The sequence below is a fragment of the Salvelinus fontinalis genome, chromosome 4 (assembly GCF_029448725.1).
Source record: "Salvelinus fontinalis isolate EN_2023a chromosome 4, ASM2944872v1, whole genome shotgun sequence".
In the NCBI taxonomy this organism is placed as follows: domain Eukaryota; kingdom Metazoa; phylum Chordata; class Actinopteri; order Salmoniformes; family Salmonidae; genus Salvelinus; species Salvelinus fontinalis.
Window position 1 is genome coordinate 66,999,363 of NC_074668.1, and position 25,184 is coordinate 67,024,546.

The 25,184-nt window shown below is 43.4% G+C and overlaps 3 protein-coding genes across 8 annotated transcripts in view; 2 read left to right on the forward strand and 1 right to left on the reverse strand.

The window, feature by feature from the left end:
• Window positions 1–17,186, forward strand: part of LOC129854261 (E3 ubiquitin-protein ligase Arkadia-like) — a 40,919-nt gene extending 23,733 nt beyond the window's left edge. The window contains exons 4-15 of one of the 4 annotated variants that reach the window (XM_055921087.1): window positions 5,881–6,038; window positions 9,559–9,753; window positions 9,887–10,239; window positions 11,535–11,787; window positions 12,540–12,900; window positions 13,045–13,170; window positions 13,361–13,478; window positions 13,953–14,033; window positions 14,231–14,326; window positions 14,651–14,743; window positions 15,244–15,347; window positions 15,740–17,186. In XM_055921087.1, the coding sequence (XP_055777062.1) occupies window positions 5,881–6,038; window positions 9,559–9,753; window positions 9,887–10,239; window positions 11,535–11,787; window positions 12,540–12,900; window positions 13,045–13,170; window positions 13,361–13,478; window positions 13,953–14,033; window positions 14,231–14,326; window positions 14,651–14,743; window positions 15,244–15,347; window positions 15,740–15,860 (2,059 nt within the window). In that variant the 3' untranslated portion in view covers window positions 15,861–17,186. The remainder of the gene's footprint in view (window positions 1–5,880; window positions 6,039–9,558; window positions 9,754–9,886; window positions 10,240–11,534; window positions 11,788–12,539; window positions 12,901–13,044; window positions 13,171–13,360; window positions 13,479–13,952; window positions 14,034–14,230; window positions 14,327–14,650; window positions 14,744–15,243; window positions 15,348–15,739) is intronic. The other 3 variants (XM_055921088.1, XM_055921089.1, XM_055921090.1) reach the window with 3 other exon arrangements.
• Window positions 17,187–17,273: 87 nt separating this feature from the next.
• ccnb2 (cyclin B2) lies at window positions 17,274–22,062 on the forward strand. 2 transcript variants are annotated; one of them, XM_055921092.1, is made up of 8 exons: window positions 17,274–19,665; window positions 20,039–20,155; window positions 20,257–20,520; window positions 20,616–20,774; window positions 20,847–21,083; window positions 21,273–21,413; window positions 21,553–21,663; window positions 21,788–22,062. In XM_055921092.1, the coding sequence occupies exons 1-8, from the start codon at window positions 19,639–19,641 to the stop codon at window positions 21,902–21,904; spliced, it is 1,173 nt and encodes a 390-aa protein (XP_055777067.1). In that variant the 5' UTR covers window positions 17,274–19,638; the 3' UTR covers window positions 21,905–22,062. The 2 variants fall into 2 exon arrangements, with proteins under 2 accessions (XP_055777067.1, XP_055777066.1); XM_055921091.1 differs by having other exon boundaries at window positions 20,616–21,083.
• A 98-nt stretch (window positions 22,063–22,160) lies between these two features.
• LOC129854260 (unconventional myosin-Ie-like) overlaps window positions 22,161–25,184 on the reverse strand; it is a 50,730-nt gene continuing 47,706 nt past the window's right edge. For both annotated transcript variants that reach the window (XM_055921086.1, XM_055921085.1), the window contains 2 exons: window positions 24,352–24,521; window positions 22,161–24,183 (listed from right to left, as the gene is read on the reverse strand). In XM_055921086.1, the coding sequence (XP_055777061.1) occupies window positions 24,107–24,183; window positions 24,352–24,521 (247 nt within the window). In that variant the 3' untranslated portion in view covers window positions 22,161–24,106. The remainder of the gene's footprint in view (window positions 24,184–24,351; window positions 24,522–25,184) is intronic.

Consider the following 25,184-nt stretch of genomic DNA (forward strand, 5'->3'; position numbering starts at 1 on the left):
TTCAGTAAATACTCAGCTGGCTACATAAATGCAAACTTAATGAGGCCGTGTCATTCATTTGCATGTTAGGGGATTGGTTGGTTCCTGGCGCTGTATACTGTTTACTAGCTAGCTAATCCACCTTGTGTAATTATGCTCCTTACTAATGTAATCCATAGCATGCTAGTATTGTTAGCCATAAGCTTATGTTTTGTTATTCCCGGTCATTATGCTTTCAGGAAGATAATCAGCCAAATATGGCCGCCTCAATGATGGCTAGAGAGGAGGTACACAGCCATGTCATGGAGTGTTCTGTCTAAACAGGCCCGTTGGGGCCAGAGAAGGTTCTAGAAGCCTCTGTCTCTCTGGTATGACCAGTCATGTGGCATCACTTCCCATTATTATCAGGATGAGAGGAGCCCCCTCCACACTCTACAAACAACCCTAAAATAGGCAACTCCATATCTGACCAGTTAGTCCTATGATATTATCCCATATTGACCTACAGTATCTATCATATAATGCATTTACTGTCTGCAAGGAACGTGATCATGTTGTTTTCAAGGGTAGGTTTTTAGATGTAGGATATTTGTTCTGTATGTAGGGCAGTGCAATGAAGTGTTGAGTAGTGTCTGGCTGTTCCCAGAATGGGACCCTCTGTGTGAAACCTAAGGTCAGTTAGTGGTGCTCCCTCTCTCAGGCTCTGACCGTTGACGTGACTCATCTCCAGGCTCCCAACTCTTTGTGTGTGTGCTGTGATTGAAATGCAGGGAGTGGGGGAAAGCCGGGGGGGTTAATAGCATCAAGTCTTCACATCTCAGGAAAATGAATGACCTGGGTCCAAAGTCAGGCCTTTGTGTGTGTGTGTGTGTGTCAAGAAGAGTAACATACTGTTGATTAGTAGCGTGGACGAGCCGTTAAAGAACAGGTTTAGAGACCAGTTCAGGCTGCTGTGGAATAGCAGGGGGCCAGATAGGGTCTCTCCATAGCTCCGCATAGTGCATAGCGTACCCAGAGAAGAGCTGCACTGGGGAGCAGGCCACATGCCTCCGGTTGTTTTTAGCAGTGAAGCCAAGCCCCTCTTCCAGAGGCCAGCTCATCTGACCACTCTCTCTGGGCTCACCATCGCAGTGAGCCCATTCTGCAGGTCTGGAACCCCAATGGAGAATTTCACCCACTTGGCTTGACTGACTGGAGCTTTAGTGGCCCTGTTAATTTCTCCCATGTTCCCTCTGTCCCACAGACACACGATTAGCTTGCCCGTGATTGATTGTTCCCTGACAGTGCTCCTCTGTAGATTTATTCAGGTTGTGCACTGTGACTTATTTTAAACAGCGTTATCCAGGAGTTGCTCATGCTAAACGTGCCTGGCCTTTTCAGAAATATTCATGGGGGGAAGAGAAGAGATCAGTAAGGGGAGAAGAGATCAGTAAGGGGAGAAGAGATCAGTAAGGGGAGAAGAGATCAGTAAGGGGAGAAGAGATCAGTAAGGGGAGAAGAGATCAGTAAGGGGAGAAGAGATCAGTATGGGGGAGAAGAGATCAGTATGGGGGAGAAGAGATCAGTATGGGGGAGAAGAGATCAGTATGGGGGAGAAGAGATCAGTATGGGGGAGAAGAGATCAGTATGGGGGAGAAGAGATCAGTATGGGGGAGAAGAGATCAGTATGGGGGAGAAGAGATCAGTATGGGGGAGAAGAGATCAGTATGGGGGAGAAGAGATCAGTATGGGGGAGAAGAGATCAGTATGGGGGAGAAGAGATCAGTATGGGGGAGAAGAGATCAGTATGGGGGAGAAGAGATCAGTATGGGGGAGAAGAGATCAGTATGGGGGAGAAGAGAAGAGATCAGTATGGGGGAGAGGAGAAGAGATCAGTATGGGGGAGAGGAGAAGAGATCAGTATGGGGGAGAGGAGAAGAGATCAGTATGGGGGAGAGGAGAAGAGATCAGTATGGGGGAGAGGAGAAGAGATCAGTATGGGGGAGAGGAGAAGAGATCAGTATGGGGGAGAGGAGAAGAGATCAGTATGGGGGAGAGGAGAAGAGATCAGTATGGGGGAGAAGAGAAGAGATCAGTATGGGGAGAAGAGAGCAGTATGGGGGAGAAGAGAGCAGTATGGGGGAGAAGAGAAGAGATCAGTAAGGGCCCTCTAAGAAATAGAAGGCTGTCTTTTTCTGAGAACTTGTAAATATTTGGAGTGTGATACAGATGGGTTTACATAAGCATTGCTCTCCCTCACCCCAGCCCCCTCTCTCCATCTCCCTCCTCTCTCTGGCGCACCCTCACTTGCTCTATCACACTGCTCTATCACACATCCTCCCTCCCTCCACTCTTTTGCTATATCGCTCCCTCTCTCTCTCCCTGTAGATATCCCTCACTCCCTTGGCTCTCTATCTATCTCTCTCCCTTGATCTCCCTCCCTCCCATGGTCCTCTCTCTCTCTCCCTCTATCTTCCTTCTCTCCCTCTCTCTGCATGCTAGGTTGACCATATTCTCCCTAGGTATTTCCGGGAAGTCAATGAACAGAGTGTAGCTAGTTACGTGTGTGTGTTTTATCTCCCCATCTCTGCCTGCACCTCCCAGAGATGCCCTGGCTTGCAGGAGAATGCAGAGAAGGGCCGTTTGAAGGGGGAAGTGTAGCAAGGAGTACTGGGTGTAGAGGTCAAAGGGCACCAGGATGAGTAATGCAGACCTGCCAACATGCACGCATTTTGCTTACCAACTATGCAATTCTCTGTCCATGTACACAGTACGCATAAATGAATAGGGCCTGATTTGGTATTTTTCATATTATACTTTTTTACATTTAAAACAAAAATGAATCCACTGAGTAAATCTAACATCCTGATTCTCGAGCTGCAACACACATACATGTACAGAGTTTGTGTCAACGTACATGGAGATGAATAGATCATTATTGGACGCTACCACGTGTCTGCCCCTCCTGTTTGTTGTGATGCTGAGTTTGCCGACTGTCAGCTGTACGTAAAACACATGGACAAATCCTTTTTCCACTCCGTGTGTTGTGGAAAGGTAAACACTAATTGTTTCAAGCTAACGTTAGCGAACATAAGATGGACATTCAGTGTGCTCTAAAGTGCCAGCAGTTCATTTGCTAGTGAAAGAAATGCAAATACGAAAAATAACTGGTCGCATTTGTGCGAGTGTGATATACATTTAATTCTGCGTCCCATTAGTTCTATTTTCCACGTAACATTACGAGGATCACGCAACCTGATAGACTGTAATTATGATCCACGTCACCAAAAGTATAATCAAAAATAGATATGAACATCTTGGAATTAAATGGAGTCGGGAGTTTAGAAAACTGTGCGATGAAGAGTGAATGAGTGTTAGCTATAGAGTCAATGCTTCTAAAATGCCTTTGCACTAGATTTGAGATCATTTGTTTTTATGTTTACAAAATGATTTTGCTTTTAGTGTTGATTAGGAATAGTGTCTAAAAAGCCAGTACTTGTGAGCTGGCCCTAGTGATTGGCCCTGTTTGAGAGTTGACAAGCATTCCTCTACTATCGAGACTAAACTTGGGGGAATGTGCTAAGAAAAACGTTATAGATAATTATCTTCATTCTATACTGTACATGAAATGGAATAAACATACAGACAATCTGTGCTAATTCCACAAAACATGTATTTATTTGATATGTTTAGTTCTTATCAGTATGAATCTTTTGTGTTTTGTAAATACCTTTTCAGAGGACTGAACTGAACCAGGTGTGATCCACAATGTTTGTCTAAGCACATGAATCTCCAATTTGCCGCGCGTCTGGTACTCTAAAAAGTTGGACAGGGTTGGCAATGATGGTTTTCCGCTGAAAGATAATTTGTTTACAGTGCAGAGAGGCCAATGGTTGGGATAGAGGGAGTGAGTGCATGCGTGCCATATTCAGTATCAGTGGAGGCTTTGGATTTTGGTGCAGAACATGCAGCTTGCACTTCTGTCCCCCCCCAGTACCATAGCCCAGTTTGTACACAGTCCATAGATCCCATCCTTGCAGTTAGCCCCACATTACCCCACTGTCGAGCCCTCTCTAAGCCCTCAGGCATTTGGCAGAGTGCGCGTGGAGATGGCAAAACCGTGGTCCTGCCAAGCCCCCAGTTCCCACAGTGTTCATGTTTACTGTGTTCTGTTTTCCCCTCGCCTCTACCCCTCAGAGGCCACGGTGGTAAACAGGTATTTACAAAATAATCCCAGGTCTATGTTGTGGGTAATTAGGTGCTTGTCCCTGGTGGGCTAGCCTGCTCCCTGGGCCCCGAGGTGGGAGAAAGGAGGAGCAGGTGCCAATTAGTGCAATCAAGCCACACCTCCTGTACTGGCTCTCTGTGTGTACCACCTTCACTGCTCCACGTGTGTGTGTGTGTGTGTGTGTGTGTGTGTGTGTGTGTGTGTGTGTGTGTGTGTGTGTGTGTGTGTGTGTGTGTGTGTGTGTGTGTGTGTGTGTGTGTGTGTGTGTGTGTGTGTGTGTGTGTGTGTGTGTGTGTGTGTGTGTGTGTGTGTATGAACTGCCCTATGGGATATGCCATGGAGGCTTTTCTTCCTCTTTTCTGCATTGCCAACATCAGAAGTTGCACTAATAGGTTTTTGTTGCCTTCCTTAGAATGGCATTTCCTCTGCTGAGTGGTGTGAGAAGACGGAGTGTGAGTGGGGACACTCTCACGCCTGCTTATTAGAAGGACTTCTTAGGCCTACATGGCCGTGTGTGTATGGCCTTGCTATTGTTGTGCACACACACTGGTCTCACTGGAATAGCAGCAGCCCACCATGCTTGTCTGTAATCTTATTGTTTTAATGATGCAACCTGTGGTGTAGAGGTTCCAGCAGCAGCCATTTGTTGAGAGGAGCAGGGGTCTCTCTGCTCTTGGCTCTCCCCTTCCCTCAGCCTGGTCTCGGCCCTCAGGCCTGGTTCACTGCTCTCTCTCTCTATTCCTCAGCCTCATCTCTCCATGTCTCCATGACAGGCTGCTTTACGGCAGGCATTCTATCCCCTAGGCTCCCCCCTCTCATACTGCTTTACGGCACACTGACACTCTCTGGACTCCCACATCACACGAGAGAGAGAGAAAGGCAGGAAGAACGAGTGAGGCAGTGAGATGGGGAGAGAGGAAGACTGCGAAAGGGAGAGAGGAAAGAGCGCAGTCAATGATGCACAATGGTTATGATTTGAGCAAATTTGTGTGGTTGATGAGGCTAAATGAGGTAGAGGTGTCTCTGTGTGTTCCACAAGGTTGTTTTGGAGTTTAGTGGGTGTGGTGGATGAAGCCATGTGTGTGATACAAACATGATCTTTCTGTGTGGTTCTCAAAGGTTTGCACAGCTGTGTGTCTCTCTCATGCGCACGGCTGTGTGTAGACTGTCTTTATGAATTAGCTGCAGCGCTAGCACTCACGTCAGCTGGCTCTTATTTACATTCCAGCCAGGCGTTCCAGCAGCTCCCAGTGAGCTGATTTGGACTCGACACACAGAAAATGCACTGTGGACAGTCCCCTGCCTCCAAATGACAACGCTTCAACTTTCCCTTTTACTACATGATAAATGACATCATAAAATGAACTGTTGTTCATATATTTATTTAAAGGACGATCAGGCTGGGAAAGCAAGAGATTTGCTTCGGGAGGAAAATTGGGCTGAATTGTCTGGATTTTCTCACTTCTCCATGAAGTCCTATGGACTGGGTCTCATCCACTGACCACTGGTCTCCAGTGAGAGGGCTGTGTGGTCAGCAATATATCATAGAATTGTTACAATACCGTAGCCCAGGGTCCAGAAAACCTGGCATTATCAGTGTGGTCTCAGTCAGTCTGAAAACTGAAGCCTTGTGTAATCTGGCTGTTTACCCTCCTCTCCTTCCTATCTAACTGGCTGTGTGTTTGTGTCCACAGGCCTCGCTCGGTGGGGGGCCATGGCAGGATGTACTGGGGCCCCAGCTGCTCCCAGAACCGGCCGCAGGAGCCCCGCGGCCGCCACCGCCTCTCTACCGTCATCCAGCCTCTGCGCCAGAGCGCCGGGGAGGTGGTGGACCTCACAGTGGATGAGGATGGTGAGCATGAGAACGTGCCGACCCGCAATACCACTCTGAGATGAACTATATGATGTAACAGTCACATAGAGGTTCTAGACTTAGGCCTCTGTTTTTCCACTGTCTTTTCTTTCAAATCTAGGCTCATTTGTCTTTCAACACAAAGGCGAGTTTACAGTAGTCCTCTGAGGTATTTGTCCTCTTAAGAAGGACAGTCATTTTTATATGAACAACATACAATGGGTTGCACATACACTCTCTCTCTGTGTGTGTTTCTTACTCTTTCTCTCTCTCTCACACACACACACACACACACACACACACACACACACACACACACACACACACACACACACACACACACACACACACACACACACACACACACACACACACACACACACACACGGATACAGAGAAGCAAGTTTACTCTTGAGGCAGAAAGAAAATAGATCTGGTGATTATATGTGTAAAAATCAATTACATTGGGGAACAGCTTTTTCATAGATGCTGCATACAATAGCCGGACTGTCGCACAGCATATAAATGTGGATTTTGATGAGTAATGCTTTCTTACATGATCCAGCTTAACACTGCTAGGGAGTTGGGAAATATTACATGTCAAATTAAATACTCTCATTCACACTCTATTGTTTAATAGGATTAGCTAGCTTCTTCCACACATCTCTCTAAACTTGCGAGCGAGTGGCTGTCGCTAACTTGAATAAGAATTGTCCTGTCATCACAATTCAATTTGAAATGTTCCCGTAAGCGAACACTGTTTTAATAATGATTTATCTGTATCTTTTCGTCAAATGGAGGGATATTAATAGCGACCGTGCCCCTGAGAGCGACTGCTCTTTCATTGGTTGGCTTTTACACATCAACCCAATGCATTTCTGATGCATGTCATTTCATACTGTCAATCCTATCATGTTTGTAACATGATAAAATGTCACAGTGATGCCTGCCACTGGAGCAGTAGCCAGAAGCATGCTCTTCATTGTAAATGTGGAGGCATTAGGCACAAGGAATGAAATGCACCTGGCAGTATTAAAGCTTTTGTGGGTAAAGTGTTTCACTCTGGATTTAGGGGATATACAGCTGACTCCTGATGAGTATAGCCTACATTGAATTACAAAGTCCATTGAAGAGCTGTGTATTTAATAATCCCCAATTTATATACGTACGTTATTCTCACCAGATGTATAGGCCTACTCCAGTTCAGTTCATACATTCATGACAGCCCAAGCCATTGCATATACACCTTTTAAAAATGGGTTCTTTGTTTCAGTTTCCCTGTCTAGTTGTTCATTGTTTTTATTTATTTAAATGAAAATCACATTAGAAATTCAATTTATTATTATTTTAATATATCAGGTGTAGACTGACTGGTTTTGTAATGGCTTTACCATTCCAACATCCTGCATATCTCTGGCTAATGGCTATGTTTTCCCAGACCAGTTTGCCCTCTAACCTGAGGCATTAGCAAACCAGACCAAAGCATTAATGTGACTTAAAAGTCAAATTTGGTGCATTCTCTTTATGGTCTCGCACCGTGTGACTGATAACAGAATAACAGAGCAGTGTGAGATATGAGTGCATTTGCATTTCTTTGGAGGAGGAGGAGAAATTAATTTGTGACTATGAAAAGCAGATGGAGCGCACACTGTGGAATGCTAATGAGGTCTCTTCTTCTCCCTGGCTGCCAAGGCACTGCAGCCAGTCTACACATCAGGGTTTCCGTTAGCCGGTAATAGCCAGCTTTTGGCCGATTTTTAAAATAAATAAATGGAGAGCAGATTAAATTGCTGTGTGTATAGTAGGCTTACACTGAGTATCCAAAACATTAGGAACACCTTAATATTCAGTTGCACCCCCTTTTGCCCTCAGAACAGCCTTAATTCGTCGGGCATGGACTCTAGAAGGTGTCGAAAGCGTTCCACAGTGATGCTGGCCCATGTTCACTCCAATACTTCCCACAGTTGTCAAGTTGGCCCTGATGTCTTTTGCGTGGTGGACCATTCTTGATGCACACGGGAAACTTTTGATTGTGAAAAACCCATCATCAGCGTTGCGGTTCTTGATAAACCGGTGTGCCTGGCTCCTACTATACCCCGTACAAAGGCACTTAAATATTTTGTCTTGCACATTCACCCTCTGAATGGCACACATGTCTTAAGGCTTAAAAATCCTTCTTTAACCTGTCTCCTCCCCTTTATCTACACTGATTTGAAGTGGATTTAACAAGCGATGACATAGTTTTCACCTGGCCAGTCTGTCATGGAAAGAGCATGTTTTGTTCACTCTGTGTATATTCGTTATGTAGGCATATCTTATTTATCACAAGCCTACAGCATACAGACACAGAGCCTTTGAGTGGAGAATCTGTCAGAGAGCGAGAGCTGCTGCTACAGCGTCTCTAACAGTAAATACATAGACAACACAAGTCAGGCTTCCTCAGCGCGTCACACACCACTTTGCAATGAGCTGGAGGCCGTATGCATTTTGAAAACATATACTTAATGGTTTGAAACCTGAACGTTTTACTACATATGAGGCATGTCTTACCTTGCTTCAAAGTAGACGAGCCAAAATCAGACCATATACGTGGAGGCAATTATTTTATATCAACTTTCTTTAATTGTCCAGTATTCCGAGGCACAATCCTAGTCATATTAGCAACCCATGCTAGTTGTTGCATATTACATCTCCCCTCTTTCTAAATTTCCACAATCACGCGTGCAGTGCCCTTTTGACAAGTGTTTTCCCGCTAATTGGGTTATGGAACGAACATTCACGCGCGCGTAGCTTTCTGCATTGTGCGCATATAATAGTTGATCAACATTTTAAGCTAAACGTTATGATCTGTTGCATCAGACTCATTGCTTTTTAACGTTTGTTTTATGTAGCCTAGGCATTACTGGTTGTATGAATTTGGACTCTATCGTCCCACAACTATCCCAGAGTGTTTGGAATAGGTTATTTCTTTCTCGACAAGCTGACCAATAGACTAGGTCAACTGTTCTACTGTGGAGGATAGTAGATTGACAGGCTAGTGATTTTGCTGTTCGTTGGCTGATGAAAAGTAGATGTGGACAGTTATTCTAACCTCTTTAAAGTGCAAATCAGAATTTGGTAAGAAGGACGGCACCTCATTGCGTCCTTGACTTGCGTGTTCTGTTGGTGCTCAGAATGACAGAAATCACTGTGGGTGGATGCCCTAATAGGTTATGCACCCAATGCATATGGGTCCGGTAAATGTCTCAGATGTCCAGTAAATTAAAATGCTGCCGGTCAAATGTCCGGCGCCACATTTTCCTAACGAACCCCCCCCCCCCCACACACACACACACACACACACACACACACACACACACACACACACACACACACACACACACACACACACACACACACACACACACACACACACACACACACACACACACACACACACAAACAAACATATGGATATGTGTGCTATGTAATGAATTCCCACCTATTAAATCTGTTTACCTGTCTCTTTTCCCTACCTCAGATCTCTCTGTCGTGCCATCCACCTCTGACAGCATTCACGCTCAGACTGTCAGCTCCTCCTCTTCATCCTCCTCTCATCATACCTCTACCTCAGAGCCCCACGATGCTCCTGGCCCCTCCACCAGCTGCCCTGGTCAAGGCCCAGCCCCAGACAGCACGCTGGCACAGGGGCCAAGGGGTACCGCAGGCACAGAGGGTAAGACAGACCATAGACTCTCCAGAAAGAGTGATGTCAACCTTGTGTGCCTTTTATAAGTTTAGTGATCTTCCCTGTGGGTCATCTATGAATAATGATTGAAGCTTAAATGTGTTTTCCATCTTTCTATCAGATGAGAGCAGAAGAGGATCGTCCGGCGTGGCAGGAGAGAGTGGGAGCACGGCCATGCCCAGGTTACCCTCCTGCTGCCCGCAGCACTCCCCCTGCGGAGTGCCCTCCCCTGGTCACATGACCCTGGGCCATTCCAGCTGCCTGCAGGCCCAGCCCTCCCAGCAGCCGGGCTCCCAGCAGCACAGCCACGCCCACCACTTCCACCACCACCATCACCATGTGCCTCAGCACCCACCTCCACCCACTCTGCCCTTTCCTGAGCCCAGCTGCCCCCTAGAGAGGCCCACTGCCCTACCTGCACCATGCAGAGGGGGAGGGGTCAGCAGCAGCAGCTCCACCCAATACCACGACCAGGTAGGCCTGAGTGTTGATGCTCAGATGCCCTGTTGTTTTTTACGTTGTAGCATTGGAGGTTTCCCCAACTTTAATATATCGACCAGAGAATTTATGCATTTCTTATAGCAGCAACATTTTATAAATATATTCCATTATTAAAATGAGATTTTTTTAAGTCATGAAAGTATTTGATCATATTTTCTTTCTTGCCCAAAATCTATAAAAGTAGGCTAAATTAATAGAATCTGATGAGATAAAAGGCTGCCCTTTCCTCCCACAATAGCTGGAGATAAATTAGAAATAATTTATAGTTTTAGTAAACCATGCAAGCCATGTTCTCCCTGGCAGATGTCACCATCGCATTCAAATGTATCTTTGACTAAGTCTTTGTATCTAAACAAACGGCTCCATCAATATCTGCCAATGAATCATATTCAAGGTGATTAAAAAGGATTAAGAAGGAAAAAACAGAATAGGAACTGAAACAGACAAATAACTGGTATCTTAACAAAAACGTTACAAAGGATCTAGCTGGCAGCCTCCCTTGAAGCCAGGTTCACCGCTGAATAATTTAAATTCTGCTAATTGTTAGGAGCTGCTGAATTGTATTATTTACCATCAAAGTGGAGCAGTGTGTGGTTAAAGTGTAATGAGTTGGGTTGGGGTTGAGAGGGCTGTGTCTGCAGGTCAGGTTAGGGGCTCCCTCTATAGACCTCCGTCTCTGTCTTGATACTCTCTGATTCCTACATAATTCATGCAGGGCTGGGGCAAGTATTCAAAACTGGGCCGTCAGGTCTCTACCATGAAAAGGAGGAAGTAGTTGCATGGGTGAGGCAAAATGCTGTGCCCTTTGATGGGCTTGGCCTACATGTAGGTACCGCCCTCAGCTACAGCTCAGAGAAAGGAGACATGCTGCCTGAATAAGGTGAATAAGTCATGTTTTATACATCAGTCTAAATATGATTATTTATTTGAATAATTCAACGAGGGAGGGCTGCTACTATGATTTGAAACTCCATCACTTAGATTGAATTTTCTCAGACGGTTTACTGCAGTCTAAACTTTGAAGCCCATTGTCTTGTACTTGTATCTTGTGCTTTGTGCTGGCTGGACCATGAAGCCCTGTGGTTTTAGTTTAGTGTTTTGCTGGTTAGTTATATATTTGGTCACTACAGAGATCAAAGTCAGACAGGAGCACCATAACATCATAGCCTGGTTCTACTCTCTCCATACCTCCCCTCCCTGTATCTCTCACCCCTATTCTTTCCTTTTCATTCCTCTCCAACCCTCCTATCTGTCTCTCCCCTCCCAAGCAGACTCTGCCAGTGGACCTGAGCAACAGTGGCTTGCGGAGCAGCGGGGCCGGTAGTTTCCATGGAACATCAGCCTTTGACCCATGCTGTCCAGGCTCCACGTCGCGGCCCGCTGCCTATAACTCCCAGAATGCAACGGGGCCAGGGCCCAGCCAGCCCAGCGCAGTGGTGGACTCCTTCAGCTCAGCCATGGTGGCCCAGCCTCAGCCACAGCCACAGCTATCCACCTGCAGGCACTTCATGCACCCCTCCTGTGAGTAGAGCTACATCTGCACCAAAAGGGAGATGGCCTTTTATTTTGGGGGGTGAAGTTATTTTGTGGTTAGATTTGTGTGTGGTTTCTATTGTTTAAGTGTTGATTTGATAGGAATATGAAATGCTGCAGTAGTAACTATAGTGTGTTATTCCCATGCAGAACCTGCATACTACTGTACTAAACACGTGAGCCTTTAGGATATATACAGTAACTATTACCACCAGACCTTGAAAGATTATGCCGATAACGGCACTCTTGAAACCCAGTGCTAATAGTAATTAAGAGAAACACCTGATGTTTAATGTGCTAAGTGCTGCGGGTGTGCTACCAAACAGGCCCTGTTAATTGCTGATTCTCCTCAGAATAGATCTGTGTGGAATGAGAAGGAGTGTGGCGAGGCTCCCTGGTGGGGCCATATTTAGAGGGATAATTGGAACTGTTGGCGCACCTGTCTAGTCCCTACACTCAGTCACGTCAGACAGTTATTCCTGCTCCGGCCACCTTCTCTCTGCAGTAGGGAGGGAGGGAGACCGGGACAGAGACAGAGGGTCTGGGTCTGTACGGGGTCTCAGGTGGGAGACCTGCTCAGCACAGGGAGCAGCCAGGCAGCATGTTTCAGTGAGGAGAGTCATAACTTATGATGATGATCAGGTGTCATCATTAGGAAGGGGACTTAAAGGCGATCTGGTAAGGTGTTACTAACTACTTATCAACTTTCTCCCACCATTCTCACTCTCTCTGACACCCAGACGCCCCCCTGGCACGCTCCCTGCACCACCAGCCCTCTAACACCTGCCCCCATTCCCATGGTAACCCTCCTCCCCCTCCTCAGCCCACTCCACAGGGTGACTACGTCATCCCCCACCCCGTCCATCCCTTCCATACGCCCCTGCCTTCCCACCCCCCTGGCCACGCCGTGCCCCCGCCCCCCCCTGCCCCTCTGCCTGCCCACCACCTCACAGGCTCCAGTGCCCCCCAACACCTGCCCGCGGAGCACCAGGCCCTGCAGCACCACATGCCCGCGCTGGGGACCTCTGTGCAGAGGCTGCACCAGCACGAGATGCTGCAGAGGATGGAGGTTCAGAGACGCAGGATGATGCAACACCCCACGTGAGTTTAGCCTCTGTCCAACCCGTCTGATGGCAGCAACACAACTGCAAACACAGACCGTAGCTTCCAATTGTCTGATTACAGGGACAATATTATGGTATTTTCCCTCTTGTGTTTCTGATAAACCTCTCTTTCTGTCTCCAGACGAGCACATGAGCGCCCCCCTCCACACCCCCACAGAATGCACCCCAACTACGGCCATGGCCACCACATCCACGTGCCCCAGACCATGTCGTCCCACCCACGCCAACCTGAGCAGAGGACTGCGTGGTCAGTACCATTTAGAGCAGTTGAGGGCCAATGCCTTGCGTGTAGAGCCAAGAGATTTTTTTTTAACCAAAGTATTTGTGGCCTGCTGTGCACTAAGGATATAGTCAGTCATCTTCACTGTTGAAATGGCATCTGTGATGTCAATGTATGAGTTGATGAGGACTGTTGTTGGTCTGGTTCTCTTCTGTAGGGAGCTGGGTATCGAGGCTGGAGTGACCGTGGCGCCATATCCTTCAGGACACCTGCACCCTCACCTGCCCCACTACCACCCTCCCCCAAGACTGCACCACTTCCCCATCCCCTTCATGGTGAGTGCACGGCTGGCACCCTCACTCTAAGCACACGTGCCTACGTTAGAATACATGAGAAGTATGGCTTAGATGAATGATGCTAGTCCTCTATTTATAACATCTGTTTTTTCAAGGATGGTTTGTTGGGCCACATGAATAATGCGTTGGCAATTAATGGTGGACCGTAAGGCATTTCAAGTGCATATTCAACATAACGGGTTGCCTGAAATCAATGGATGCCTCTTTGAAAAGATGTTAAAAGTTAATGCACAATGTCCGAAAATATGAAATTGTGAACCTTCTGCGGTTATCAAAAATGCAGTTTTTCTCAATGCTAGCTGGAATTTATACCCATGTCGAGCAGTGCCAGCAGACTTAATTGATAATACTATATCGCTATATGTGCTTCATGAACTGTAGCCCACAGAAACAAATGACTGTACTCCACTGAAGTGAACATATTTCCATGGAATTGTTTTGCCTCCCTCACAGCACACTGGCATGTCTGAAGTAACCTACCCGCACATTCGCTACATCTCATCCAGAATGACTGGATTTGGACGAACTTATGAGGTGACACTCGATTAGTAAAGAGCTAGTAACTAGGGCCTGGAGTTTTTCCTGCTCAGGTCAGGTGGTGAGGAAACACTCCTGGCCCTGGTAATTAGTTATGAAGGCGCTAAGAGCGTATTATGGCTGTGGCTTATGAGCTGTGTGGAACTGAGTTGGCTCAGTCTCACGTTGGGTTGTTTTCCTGCCCTTTTCCTCAGGATCTGCTGCATTTAGAGGAGAGATTGGGGACTGTGAACCGAGGGGCCTCTCAGGGAACCATAGAGAGGTGCACTTACCCACACAAGTACAAAAAGGTGAGAGCACTCCTATAAAAAAGTGTGTGTGTGTGTGTGTGTGTGTGTTTCAGAACATATCCTATTTAATGTAGTTTGATGTGATGTATTTTGTGCATGTCTGCACAAGATTTTATTCTGGGACAGAGTGCACACTCGGTGGTTATTTTGTGCTCCTTTCAAAATATGAATGTATTGCTATCGTTAAGTCAGATGCTGTAGAAACTAGAAAGTGTCCCTTTTCACGCAAAGTTTCAGCCTTTAGAAAACATTGTAGGGAAAGATTCCATCTAGTTTTCCAAATGTATTTAAATAAGTAACCTAATAACCTGCTGCCCAATACAGAAGGTGTTGGAGACTGAGCGAGACATTGACGAACAGTTAACCCCTGAAGCATGGGCAACTATTGGGAAAAATATGCACGCAACCTCTGACTCGGTGAGAAAAAAACAAACAAATTCAATTTGGAAACATGTCTCTGCTCATTTATAGTTGTTAATGGTAGTAGTGTTGGGGGCAAGGGGATTCGGCAGTAGAAACATTTGATAGGTTTTTTTGGAATATTTATTTCAATATATTTTTTCCAAATCCATATTACCTTGATCCATAGGGATGACATGTTTTGTAGCCAGGACAAAATTACCGTTATCTCTGTCCTCATAGGGATATGTGTTCACCCTCATAATGCTTGTACTGTATACAGTAAGCTCTCTATCAGTCATAAAGGATAGTTTATTCGCAAGTTGGTCTGTACCTGTAATGTTTACAGCCTGTGAACCCTGAATACATTTATCGTGTTTTACGGTAACCCTCATAAAATGGTCTTTGCCTTCCCTGTTTAATACGTCTTTATAATGTGAATAAGAGTTGTCTTTGTTGGAACTTTGTTTTTGGTGCTGTGTATCTATAATGGTGTTTTCCAATGTTTCCATTAACAGAGAAAGCTGCATGGTAAGCAAGAAGAAGATGAGGGGGCAGACGAAGACACAGAGGAGAAATGCACCATCTGTCTGTCAATACTGGAGGAAGGGGAGGACGTCAGGTACAGTTATACTGTAGCGTGTGTTTTAATGCGGGCTGTTTTTGTGTGAGAACGACCACTCCTTTCCCACATTTTCTCTTGATATCCCGTGGAGATTTTCTCAACACCCAAATATAGTAATCAGCAGAAAACTCATCCTTTGAGTGTCTGAAAATGACTGGTCTCAGAGGACATTTCTGGAGCTCAACATATGTGCTCATGTGATCAAGTGAGTTTCTGCCCTCTGTTGGTGTAATGTAAGAACTGTAATGAGTGAATGTTCATTTTTTATCTTTCAACAAACCAAATTAAACTAATTGTATTCATTGTCATTTCATTCCAACTTTACCAGATCTTTTCATAATGAAGATGAAATTCAAAGTCTGTCTAACAATATATTCTCTCTTCCACAGACGCCTACCTTGTATGCATCTCTTCCATCAACTGTGTGTGGACCAATGGCTCCTCACCAATAAGAAGTGCCCCATCTGCAGAGTGGATATCGAGGCGCAGTTGTCTGCCGTTGAGAGTTGATGCTGTTTTTCTAACAACTCTTTGTTGGAATTTTCTTTCATTGTTGTTTATTGTTTGAATTTTTCTTCAGAACTGCAGTCAACCAAAGAGGGCATGAATTACCTGCGCAGATCCACTATGAGAAAATAAAAACTTCAGGCTAAAAAAGCGTTGAGCCTAGAGTGCCAGCTATCACACAGTACAATACTGCTAGAATTGACATCTCCATTACGGATTTAAAATGTTATTGTATTTATAAAGCTTTTATGTAGCTTTTGATTGTTTCCTCGTGTCATATTTTATTTTTATTTTTTATTTTTTGCATGGCTCCTCGCAATGCATTTCTTTGCACATGTATTGTGGGCTTCTCATGGCCTAACAACTTGCAGGTGAGGATAGCTGCTCAAGTAAAGAAGCATTTCTATATACCTAATGCCTTGCTTTACTGGAGTAGAATGTCAACCTCCATTTAAAAACATTGCAGGACTCATTTTACCAATCATTGTATTGATTAGTTTATGTTTAGACAATGTGGTTTGCTAGTGGAAGATGTTTCGTTTCTAAGAAGGTAAATCAAGACATTCCTTAATTAGGAAAAAATCATGTTAAACTGATCAGCTGCTGTATTTGTGTTCACCCAGTATTTCTAGAGTGGGAATAAACTCAAACTTCACCTCACCTCCCAGAAAATGCACATGCGTGTCTTACACCTCTCCTGCACCACCTTCTTTTTCAATGGAATGATTGTTGAGGTCTGCTGAGGATACAGTCTCTGTGTTCTGTTTGGATTTCTCCCTCAGACAGGCCCCAGATGGAAAACTGGGTTCTATAAGGGGATCTCAGGCCCACAGATGCAACCAGTTTCACATGAGCCTGCAACCTGGGGATATCTGTTGTTTGGAACTGGGAATGGCATTGGTTTATCCCCGTTTCTATTTTCAGAGGGAAATACACAGCGCTCAGCTCAGAATAATAAATAAGTAGCTGATTTTTCTTACAACCCAGATCATTGTTCTTACCCACACTCTCCCTCTCTCTCTCTGTAGCTGTGCAGCAGCAATCTCTCTTTGCTGCCATTGAAAAGATAACACTAATATTATTCTCGACTTGCTAACTTGCATATACTTGCACAGGAGAGAACAGACAGGAGTGTTGTAAAGAGAGTGCGCTGAGGCCATGTATTTCCACTCTGATTGCTGAGTTTTGGAAAAAAATAATTTTGAATGGAGTGTTGGAATGCAGTACTTATGGCAGGTATCCATGCATTCATAGACTTAATGGCACCAGGATGATATTCCATGGGATTTATATTAGTTTTAAAATAATATTAATAAAGTTAGAACTCTTTCCTGTGTCTGTTTATTTGTGTTTTACCATTCACCTATGCATGTTGGTCCATATTTCACAACTGCACGTTGAGGGATCTACTATCAACAAAAAATATTGGTAACATTGGTATTCACACCCCTAGACTTTTTCCAAATTTTGTGTTCCAGCTTGAATTTAAAATTGATTACATTTTGATTTTTTTTGTCAGTGGCCTATACTCAATACCCCATAATGTTAGTGGAATTCATTTTTTTTTTTTTTACTAATTAAAAATGAAAAGCTGAAATGTCATTAGTCAATAGGTATTCAACCTTTTTGTTATGGCAAGCCTGAAGTTCAGGAGTGAAAATGTGCTTAAGTCACAAGATGTATGGACTCTGTGTGCAATAATAGTGTTTAATATGATTTTTGAATGACTACCTCATCTCTGTACCCCACACATACAATGATATGTAAGGGCCCTCATTTAAGCAGGGAATTTCAAACACAAAGTGCAGGGAGGTTTTCCAATGCCTCGCTAAGAAGGGCACCTATTGGTAGATTACATTTTTTTTTTAAATAGCAGACATTGAATATCCCATTGCGCATGGTGAAGATATTAATTACACTTTGGATGGTGTATCAATACACCTAGTGACTACAGAGATACAGGCGTCCTACCTAACTTAGTTCCCGGAGAGTAAGGAAACTGCTCATGGATTTCACCATGAAACCTATGGTGACTAAAAAAGTTACAGGGTTTAATGGCTGTGATAGGAGAAAACAGGATGGATCAAGAATGTAGTTACTCCACAATACTAACCTAATGGACAGAGTGAAAAGGAAGACTGTACAGAATAAAAAATATTCACATACAACACATTACTGAGTACCACTCCACATTTTCAAGCATAGTGGTGGCTGAATTATGTTATGGGTATGCTTGTAATCGTTAAGGAATGGGGAGTTTTTCAGGATAAAAAAGAATCGGTATGAAGCTAAGCACTGGCAAAATCCTACAGGAAAGCCTCGTTCAGTCTGCTTTCCACCAGACACTGGGAGATTAATTCACCTTTCAGCAGGACAATAACCTTAACCACAGTTGCTTACAAATTAAACGGTACATGTTCCTGATTGGCCAAGTCACAGTTTTGACTTAATTCTGCTTGAAAATCTATGGCAAGATTTAAAAATGGTTTTCTAACATTGATCAACAACCAATTTGACAAAGCTTGAAGAATTTCTTTCAAAAATATGGGCAAATATTGTACAATCCAGTTGTGCAAGGCTCTTAGAGACTTACCTAGAATTACTCCGTAATTGCTGCCTTAAAGGCTCCCAAAGGTGATTGTAACATGTATTGACAGGGTGTGAATACTTATGTAAATTAGATGTTTATGTATTTCATGTACAAAAAACTAACAAAAAAATATGAAAACATGTTTTCTCTAGATGATAAGGTGAGAAAAAAATTCTCTATTTAATCCATTTGGAATTCAGGCTGTAACACAACAAAATGTGGAGTAAGTCAATGGGTATGAATGCTTTTTGAAGACACTAGATGTGATATAGCAGTAAAAAAAAATGCCTATTCAGCTCCTGCGTATAAACTGTTTATAATCTGTAGTCATTAAGTAAAGATTAACTGAAGTATCCATCCATGTATCCAAAGAGCCTGCAGCAAGAATAAAAAACTTATTTCATGCATTCTATGTAGATTTTATGAATATTCCCCTTACTTATTACTACTCATCAATCAGTGAAAACCAAGTGTAGTGTTTAGCCAAGAGTAGCCAAGATTAGCATTTTGGTCAATTCATAAAACATATGTTATTTTGGCCAAGTGAATTTATCAGCAATATATACCTTTATGAAGATTTTACACTATTGTGGAGAGATGTACTGCTTGGATTCTTTACCTAAGATAGATATAAATTGAAACAATTTTATGTAATTCATTTAATTATTATTTTGGCCAAATTTCATATTCACAAATATACATTTACAAACAAAACACCACATTGTCTTACCTTACAACAACAAAAATTGTACTATATTTTAAGACAATGAAATACTCTACCAACAAAAAAGCTGATAGAATTATAAGTGTATGTCCCTTAAGGCCCTTGTGTAATGTGATATTGTACCCCCTCGCCCAATTGTCCTTTGTATCTTATTTATGTAAACTTGTGTTCCCCCCGTGTACTTTCTGTATTGATTTGTTGTTGGAAAAAAAGAGGAAAAGAAATGAGATCCGTTCTGATTGTGCGACGTCATTCTCTTTGGCAACCAATGAAAGAGGTGCATTCTATGAAGCGGTATCCAATTAGAATCAACAGAGCGGTATTTGAATGACTGTGGAATTGTTCGTTGTGACTTGTTTACTTGGGCCTTGTGTCTGTGGAGATAGCGAGCAAATAACAGAACTAAAGCGAGGTTTTGCACATTATAGCTGGCTGTCTAACTGCCGTGTTTTTAACAAAGTGTGAAGATGTCGTCATTAGAAGTTCGTGCTGCGGTGAGTTTTTACAATATGGACTAGCTAATTTGTTTGTGTGCATGTTACTCACAGCTAACGTTACTTGTGCTTGTCAAAGTAATACGGCTTGCGTAGTTGTCTTTTCAGCTTGCTATTTTTTGTTTAGCTAGCCAAGTTATCAAGTAGGTAAGCAACTACAATGCCTAAAATTGAGTTATTTTACCTGCCTGAACATCTAGCTAGGTAAGTTACCTAGTGTAATCTGGCATGGTTAAATTGAACGTTTTGTCATTAACTGACGACGTTAGTAGGCCATTTCTTTGCCGTGTTAGCTAGCAAGCGATGCGAAACTTTTATTAGTTATAATTTGTGTTCACATGGTTGGTTTGACGGGTCATTTTGTCTTAAACAGTTAAGGAACGCAGACAACCCAGCACTAATGGGAAAAGCAAACGTAGCTGGAGTAAGAAGGGCTGTGCTTGGAGAGCTGTCCAACTTTCCTAATGCCAGCAAAGCGGTGCTGTTTAAGGTATGTTGTCTTGCACGGTAATATTTGGTCCATTGTCTGTCTGATTTCACTAGTTACTCACCCAGATCGTTCTCAAACATGCTTCTCTATACTTTCTACAGAAGACTGTTGCTGCTAAGGCTTCAACCAAACAATCTATGAACCAAAAAGACCAGCCAGCAGCTGTTCGGCCTCAACGTTCCCCAGTGCATCAAGTTCCTCAGCCTGGAGAGTCTGCTAACGTGTCCATGAAAGAAGAGGAATTGTGTCAGGCGTTCTCAGTAGCTCTACTTGCTGTAGAAGACATTGACGAAGGGGATTCAGACATGCCACAACTGTGCTCTGAATATATAAAGGATATCTATGGATATTTGCAGCGCCTTGAGGTAACTTGTGTTTTCTCTCTAGGCTAACATGGTGCTGACTTGTTAAATATTTTGTACTGGTCTCATTGTCTATCTTGATGTTTTCCCCTCAACAGACCCAGCAGTCTGTCCGGCCCAAGTACATGAATGGCTATGAGATCAATGGACGCATGCGCGCTCTCCTGATTGACTGGTTGATTCAGGTGCATTCCAGGTTCCAGCTACTGCAGGAGACTCTTTATTTGACTGTGGCCATCCTAGATCGCTTTCTTCAGGTAAGCCTCGTTAAAAATAAAGTTTTGAATTGTACATCCCATTGTTCACTTTTTTATAACCCCTCTATCAAGGTGCAAACTATCGGCCGGAAGAAGCTCCAGCTGGTTGGCGTGACTGCCATGTTGTTGGCATCCAAGTATGAAGAGATGTATTCCCCGGAGATTGGCGATTTCGTTTACATCACAGACAATGCATTCACCAAGGCCCATATTCGGGAGATGGAACAGCTGATTCTGCAGAGTCTGAACTTTGAGCTTGGACGGCCTCTACCCCTACACTTCCTCAGGAGAGCCTCCAAGGCTGGCAATGTAGGTTATTCAATGACATGCATGTTTTCATCGTTTTTCCTTTACTGGTGTATTTTTTAAAATTGCCTATCAACATGAACTGCAATTATTTAATTGTTTGAGGTGGAAAAGCAATCAACAACCGACGGGTTACCAGAAGGTTACATTATTACTTGCATGCAGTGACTTAACCAGTGGTTGTATTTTCAGGCTGATGTTGAGAAGCACACACTAGCCAAATACCTCATGGAACTGACCCTCCTTGACTATGACATGGTGCACTACCATCCTTCTGAGATTGCTGCTGCAGCCTTGTGCCTCTCCCAGCTGCTGCTTGATGAGCTCAACTGGGTAAGCTGCTCTCCTGGCAATTATTGGGATGTTTATGGGATGTGTCCACTCAGATTATCATAGATTACATTCAAACTGATTTGGTGCTAGCAACATATGGTCCATTTTTTTTTTACTATTGGTTATGCTTCTTGTGCAGACTCCAACGCAGGAGCATTATTCTACCTATAATGAGAACCACCTCAAGCCAATCATGCAGCACATTGCCAAAAATGTCGTCTCTGTCAATGAAGGGCGAACAAAGCTTCAGGTAAGTTGTCTGATAGCTTGACCTTGCTCTAGTGATTTTTAATCTTAAACCATTGGATTTGGGTAAAATGATTACATGCCAGATCTTGGAAAGAACCATAACCATTGTCTAACTTGTGCTCCAGGCTGTCAAGAATAAGTATGCAAGCAGCAGGCTAATGAGGATCAGCCTCATCCCTCAGCTGAAGTCTGCAGTTGTAAATGGCATGGCTGCTGCTCTGCTCCCAGAACATAAACCCTAATGTCATGTGATTACAGACTGATTCTTAATCTGCTGCACTTTATTTTTTAACAATTTTTTTGTCTCTAAGAATCTATCGTGAGAGCCTTTTAGACTGCTGCTTTTAAGTACATGTAAATATTTAAATTTGTACAAATAAAAGTTTTGAACCATCTTAAATATTGTCTAGATGCATTTTGGATGTATGCTTAAACATAGCTGTGTATCCATTATTTGGTAAGTCAATGTTGAATAGTCATTAAAATCCAAAGCCACAGCCTAGTTTAAATTTTATTCTTAATGGAGTATCAAAGAGTGAAACACCACCTGTAGTCAAATTATTAACACTCCAAATGTGAACAGGAGTATAATGCATTTCATAAACAACTAATAGTTGTGCTACAATAACGTTATGGGCCAGCCATTTCATTAAGACATGTAACTTTCCCTCTAAATGAAATACAGTAATTATGGTAAAGTTTATTGACTATACTGTAGGGTTTTACAGCCCTGTGTTCCTGAACCAACAGCTGCACCTTTCATCAAGCTGCCCTGGGATGTTGCAGTTAACATGTACTCTCGCCAACGCTTATTGACCAACTGGTAAAGCTACAAACATCTAGGACCAAGCTATGGGGAAGTAGTATTTCCTGTCCAGCTAGGGCAGGATGAGGAAGAGGCCGGGTTGAGCCTTTACGCAAAAATCACTAACGTCTTTAATTACATAAGCACAGTAACTACATTAGTACATGTTTAAAGACTCATTTGCCATAATGCACAATTGTATTTTCCACCATACAGGACCACAACTATGCCTGTAAAAAAATATATTAGGGCTCTATTCAATCCATAGTGCTGAAGATCTGCTGCAGCGCAATTAGACTACATTCACGGTAAACGCTTCAATCGGAAATTATATTTTTAACACGGCTCTTCCAAGCTACTTCCATGATATGGATTGAAACCAGCCCTTAATGATTTTCATAAATGGAGAATTCGAAAGCTGTGGAAACCAGCAAGAAAACGAGGTCAATGGAATTCTTTGCTTTCACCTGAAAGAACAAACTCCGTCTAATGACCCATACTGTGAACTAAAATCTACATAAAATGTAATAAAAGCAGAATTGAGAAAATAAAATTTAAATTAAGTGAAATTTAACACAGTATTGACATAATTCCTAAATGTCAAGATGTACATACAGTATACCTAGAATTGTAGCTCTTATGTAAACAAAGTATCCTCCAGTAACTAGGCCCATCTCTAGTTTGCAACCTTTCAAAATATCCAAGAATTACTAGCTGTGGCAGAAGTGACCAGTCTGTCCAAGTTAATACCTGTAGCTACTGATAAAGTGCTTATAAACCACAGAGTACAGTACACTGTGGCCCAAGAGTTCTAGGGATATCACTCACGTTTTGGAAATAAGAGCAGGGGATTCCTGAAGACTTAACTATTGAAAGTTACACTGCATTTCCTTTTCCCACAAGTGATTGCATTTGTTTAGCTGACCAATAACAATTGGCAGTGTTTTGAGCATTTGGTTATCAAACCCATTTGGTCATTGTTTTTCTGGTGAAATGCATTGCCGAAGTTATAAAATCACAGTGCAATGAACTATTAAAATGTCCATTTTATGTAAATGTCTTGTCAACATATTTTTATAGCCAATACATCTAAATTCAGCTTAGCAGCACAAATCCCCTTTCAGATAATTGTTTGAACAGACAGTGGCTTCTTGGAAACAACCCAGAATTCATTTTAAAACCCTTTCATTTCCAAAATGAGAAATATGAAAAATGTAATTACAACCTGGTTCCACATATCATGCATATCATTTATATGCATCCACAATATCACCTTATAACCATAGCGAAGTGAAAAAGATAGGGAGGGAGAATGTAGAAAGCTATATTAATACAATAAATATTTGTTCAGTGCTCACAGGGATTGTGTAGCGATTTGCCCCTGGACAATAAAGTATTGCCCTCAGATCCTCATAAAAATAGAACTTCATTGCAAGCCTGACACTCGTCTGTCCAGAATAACAGGAAGTTACATCCAGAAGAAGGCTACAATACAGGAGTGGTGAAAAAAAATGTTGGTTTCTCTCTTCTCTCACAAAATCTCTTTGTTTTGTTTGGTAGCTCTATCTCCTCCCTTCAGTCAGTAGAGGTGTGTACTTCTCTCCTGGTGATTGACAGTCAGCTGTTATTCATGCAGCGCCTAGATCTTGCTGACGTAGTTGTTGGGGAACAGGCCTTGCTTTGCCCGTAGCCTCCCCGTCCACCAGCCAGAAGCATCTGATCAAGAAAGAAGACTTTGCTTACAATGGGACTAAAGTCCAAAGTGTTACATTTTTTAAAAGTGTGAAAGCGTTAAAGTGCAAATGTTTTATGCACCCCCCACCAAACAAAATCCAATAATTTTCCCTTTGTGCGATGATGTGATTTCTGCCTCCTGTGTATTACCTTCCTTGATGATGTCGATGACGTCGTCTGCATTGAAGCTGAGCTCATCTGTGTCCTGAGCATCATAGGCATAAAGGGCTTTGCACTGGGGCACCTGGGGCTTGGGTTTGGGGGCAGGTTTGGGTCGCCCCCCTCCTGGTGGTGGTCTACTGACCGACTGTCTTTGGACACTGAGGAATAAAGAGAAAGACAACAGGGGCGAGCCTTAGATATCAAAGAAAAGTCTCCTATCCTTCATTAGTGTGACACTATTCTACTGGCTGACTAGAACACTACAGTCAGTCATTAGGAAAGCTGGTGATTGTGTGGCTTTAGCAAAGGATGTGAAGTTATCAATATTGGGATGAAAGAACATACCATGTGAGTTTGTGTGGTAGTTATTATTGGATTGGTTTGTGCTTACTCCATTGTTTCTTTCAAAGACACCTGACTAAATAGAATTTGATATGCACAGTTCCACCACAAGATGGCGAGCCATCCCATAGATTTGTCTCAGTACAACTATGTACAACACTATTGGTGCCTTTCCAATTAGGATTTACCCCAGTGTTTTACCCAGAAGGCTCTTTTCTGTTTCCATTTACGCGGGCCGGCACCCGTGTCTCACTGGGCCATGGCTCCGGCGGACCTGCTCTGACTTGGAGCCGAGGCAAGGCCCTGGGTACTTTTCAGCTGGTACTTACAGGACATAACAATGTCTAAAAGTGAACTTTAACACCTTCTCATAAAGCAACAGTTTTGAAAGATGCAAAGATGGTTGATTATGCGCACCACAAGTCTTTAGTGTCATACTAAAGACTAGTTATTGTGGAAACACCACACTAGAGCTCACG

Coding starts and splice junctions, on each gene's coding strand:
- ccnb2 (XM_055921091.1), top strand. CDS start 19,639: ATGTCGTCATTAGAAGTTCGTGCTGCG. Junction 19,666..20,038: donor CATTAGAAGTTCGTGCTGCG/GTGAGTTTTTAC, acceptor TGTCTTAAACAG/TTAAGGAACGCAGACAACCC. Junction 21,084..21,272: donor GAGCCTCCAAGGCTGGCAAT/GTAGGTTATTCA, acceptor TTGTATTTTCAG/GCTGATGTTGAGAAGCACAC.